Source organism: Orussus abietinus, unplaced genomic scaffold, assembly GCF_000612105.2.
Source record: "Orussus abietinus isolate OABI.00-Male unplaced genomic scaffold, Oabi_2.0 scaffold45, whole genome shotgun sequence".
NCBI lineage: Eukaryota > Metazoa > Arthropoda > Insecta > Hymenoptera > Orussidae > Orussus > Orussus abietinus.
The window spans coordinates 423,705-427,647 of NW_019394256.1; the positions used below are offsets into that span (position 1 = coordinate 423,705).

Here is a 3,943-nt window from a genome sequence, read left to right on the forward strand (position 1 = left end):
TGATATTTGCATTTGTGTATGCCTATGCCTTGGGGGATACACAAATCGCGTCCAGTAAATCGAGCCTGCGGGAAAACCAGCTGTTAATGTAACGATTAACATCATGTCATTTCAACAGATTGATGCAACTAATTATAAAGGTCCTAGATACAAATTCTAGCATGACGTGTACTCGGGCCGATTTTATTACAAACTCTTGGAGGCGTATGCTGGAAAATAATTCACAGTCGTAATGGATAAGTGTACTTACTTCAATAAAGGTAAACACTTGAAAATATATTGGCCAAATTGACGGAAATCTATTTGCCGTATGGACGAAAAAGAATTGTTATTTCGCCGGGGTAACAAAAATAATATTTACGATTGCAATATTCATGGTTGCAATATTCTTTACTTATGGTAATGCGTTACTTATAATTAATAAATACAAGGGTAAATAGACGTTCCAGTTAAGCGGCTTATTTACATTAACTAACAGATAGACAAATACGAATAAATTACCGAAATAAATTATTTTCTCTCTGGATAAATATAAAGATTCGTCTTTCACGTATATTTCGGTAGGTAACGTCCGTAAATAAAAAAGCTCGTGCAGGATGCAACAAATTACTTCCATCATCTTGATGCCTTGGAAAGCATTACGTTATACCCTCCACTTTCAGCACGATCCATCATGCAGTTTGTAATAATCTGGGAAATAAAACCACGTAAGTAGAACTTGAAATTGTAAAAAGGAAATGCAAAGTTCCCTCCGAAACGTTTAACATCTGATCAATAAATTCATATTAAAATATTGCTGCTAGTAGAAGAGTGTTACTAAAACTTCTTTGCATATTTCCTTCATCCTACATTAATTTAATTACTAAATCTATTAAATTTGTTAAGCTTAGGACATTATTAGAATGATTAGCGTCATGAGAAAACTGTCTGTGAAATTATATTAAGGGAATGTGTAAGTGGTATCCAAAAGCTCAATCCTTCATGAAACTTTTCCTACGAACTGGATATACCGAATCGTTTCAAACTTTACAACATTAGTATGGAGTTTATAAAGAAGGTCCTCATGACATTTTATTTTTGATACAAGATTTAAAAAATATCTACAAAGAAATTTTTAAGAAGTTGAAATTTTATGGATTTCAGGAGCTTTCCATGCCTCTGTATTCACGTCGTAAAGCTTGGAACGATTCGATACGTGAAAGCTGTAAAGAAGAACCTGACACTCATGAAATATAATTTTTATACCAAAATTTTGAAAATATCTATAAAGAGATTTTTATTTTATGGGTAACAGGATCTTCCTTATCGCCTCTATATTCACATTGTCAAGTTTGAAACGATTCGGTACACCCAATCCGGAAATAAGCTTCATAAAACAGTATTCTTTGACACCACTTTCACATCCCCTTAATATTGTACTTGGAAAGAAAATAATAACGCTAATTAAGCTGTTCTTTTTTGTATCTTGGTCGTGACGACCTTTCCTTTGCTCATTGGCACGTGCCAATCTTGCTCTTGCTCTTGCTATTGCTATTGCTATTACCATTTTTGCATATCTTACTTGACCTGGAGGCGGCGACAATTTTCCTCTCAATACTATTCATCTCCATTATCCGTGTCTGGAAAAGCGTACAATGATTCAAACAATGCATGTAGCAAATATTCGGAAACGTTCGATCTGGACCATCTCGATCTCGAGCACAGATCATTTTCTTTTTCTTGGCGGATGTAATGAGCTTTCCACCCGTGTTCTCGTTTCCCTTAAGTCCAATTATTTTCGTCACCTCGCAATAATCGCAATCACAATCGGTTTCCCCGTCATTTTCGCATATTGCCACAAACAATGAACCGCTAAAAACTGCAGATCAACATCCATTTAGTCACGATACATTCAGAAAATAATTATTATCAATGATTCTGGAAATGAAATGTTAAAATGCATAATAATGAACCATAACTGCATACCTATCATTGTTAAGCCGTTACGTAAAAATTGAATAATTCTTCTTAATTGTCTTGGAAATAAAATATTAAATTCCTCGAATAATATTGTTGTATTTACGGTAATGTGAAATTCAGAATGTCACTCCTATAAAATCTTTATAATATGTATTTTTTAGTATAATTGAACTGATTGCACTTGCTCTGGAATTTGTTATTCAGTAATCACCGGGACTTTTAAGAATGCATTTGTTAATAATTAGAACCAAAATGAAGGCAAGCATTTTTAGTGGAATCGAAAAGGTACTTACTGAAGAAAAGAGCGAAGAAAAGGAGTTTCATGACTGATTCAATATTTGAGATTAGGCATCTGTATATGAATATGATTCGCAACTGGTCAGATGCGAACTGTTCTCCGAGGAAGTAAAAAGACACACAATCTGAGAAATCCAGTGCCGTAAAGACGGATCTAGATCCCCATTGTTGAAGGTCTCTAAAAAGGTCATTTAAACCGTACCATGTTTGCTAATAATTAATAGATGGACAATGGGTATAAGTCGCAATACTCATCTCCTGGAAATCCAGGGACGAAATGAAACATGAACGAAGGAAAAAAAAACGTTCCAAGACAAGATTTATTCAATTCTACTTCGGGTTGCTCTGGTAATATAACGTTTTCTATAATAAAAAAAAAATCCTTTGAGGAATTAATTTTGAAATTTTCTTCAGAACCTGGCAGGTCGAATTTATTAATATTCATATTGGCTCCGTTCAAATAAAAGAACGTGTACGAATTTGAGCGTGGAATCACTGAAGTACATTTATGTTGAATTAATGCAACCATTGTATATAAATGAGGTAATAGGAGAGAGCGAAATATTGGAGGAAAAACTGTAAATGGAAAGCGGGAAGGAAAGAGAACGAGGGAATAAAAAATAGAATCTCTGTACAAAAAGGCCGTATACTTAATCCTGCACGTACTGAGACATACAAGTACTCGTGCGTGTGCACCGTGGTTCACTGTACGGTCGGTGAGCTCTTATTAGAAGTTATTTCTGCACAAAACCGTACGTTGGTGAATGAAAAAGTTTCCAGAAAGGTTCACATTTAATCTCTCAAAAATTTTCCCGGGAATTATTTCATTCCCCACGTGCGAGATGTGGCTACACTTTCTCGTTTTACTTGAATTCAATAAATGTATGCAAATTTTGGATATCGCAACTTATCTTTCTTTTGCATACAAGACGATTAGTTTTAGTTTCTATAAGTGGGCTAGAAATTTTAATTTCGTTTTTTTAGGTTACAGAACGTCACCTCCGAGTATTTAAATTGTTGAACTTGCTATTAAACAGAATTATGATAAATTCAAAAAACACAGATTAAACCTACAAAGAAACACATTCAATAAATGTGCCCCATAAAAGGTAACGTTAATAGATCCGAATCCAAAAATTCGAAATTCAGACTACCTACCAGAACGCCATAATTCAGAGATCATCATATGTAGTTTGACCGTCAACAATTGTAGAAAATAAGGAACCTACAAACAAACACATCCAATAAACATGTCCAATTGAAACGGACTGTCAATAAATCCGAATCCAAAAATCCAGGATCCAGAGTGCCTACCAGAACTCCATAATTCAGGGATCATCATACGTAGTTTGACCGTCAACAATTGTATAAAATAAGGAACCTACAAAGAAACACATCCAATAAACATGTCCAATTGGAACGGACTGTCAATAAATCCGAATCCAAAAATCCAGGATCCAGAGTGCCTACCAGAACTCCATAATTCAGGGATCATCATACGTAGTGTGACCGAAAACAATTGTAGAAAATAAGGAACCTACAAACAAACACATCCTACAAGTGTGGCCAATACAAACGGATCGTCAATAAATCCGAATCCAAAAATCCAGGATTTGGAATGCCCACCAAAACTCCATAATTCAGGGATCATCATACGTAGTTTGACCGAAAACAATTGTAGAAAATA

At 34.7% G+C, this 3,943-nt stretch overlaps 1 protein-coding gene across 3 annotated transcripts; it reads right to left on the reverse strand.

The window, feature by feature from the left end:
• Positions 1-371: 371 nt before the first annotated feature.
• On the reverse strand, positions 372-2,364 carry LOC105694434. 3 transcript variants are annotated; one of them, XM_012415104.1, is made up of 4 exons: positions 2,253-2,333; positions 1,966-2,098; positions 1,544-1,858; positions 372-690 (listed from the first exon to the last, which is right to left on the reverse strand). In XM_012415104.1, exons 2-4 carry the CDS (start codon positions 1,970-1,972, stop codon positions 659-661), a joined length of 354 nt encoding a protein of 117 aa, XP_012270527.1. In that variant the 5' UTR covers positions 1,973-2,098; positions 2,253-2,333; the 3' UTR covers positions 372-658. The 3 variants fall into 3 exon arrangements, with proteins under 3 accessions (XP_012270527.1, XP_012270526.1, XP_012270525.1); XM_012415103.1 differs by lacking the exon at positions 1,966-2,098 and having other exon boundaries at positions 1,562-1,858; positions 2,253-2,364; XM_012415102.1 differs by lacking the exon at positions 1,966-2,098 and having other exon boundaries at positions 2,253-2,364.
• Between the last annotated feature and the right edge of the window lie 1,579 nt (positions 2,365-3,943).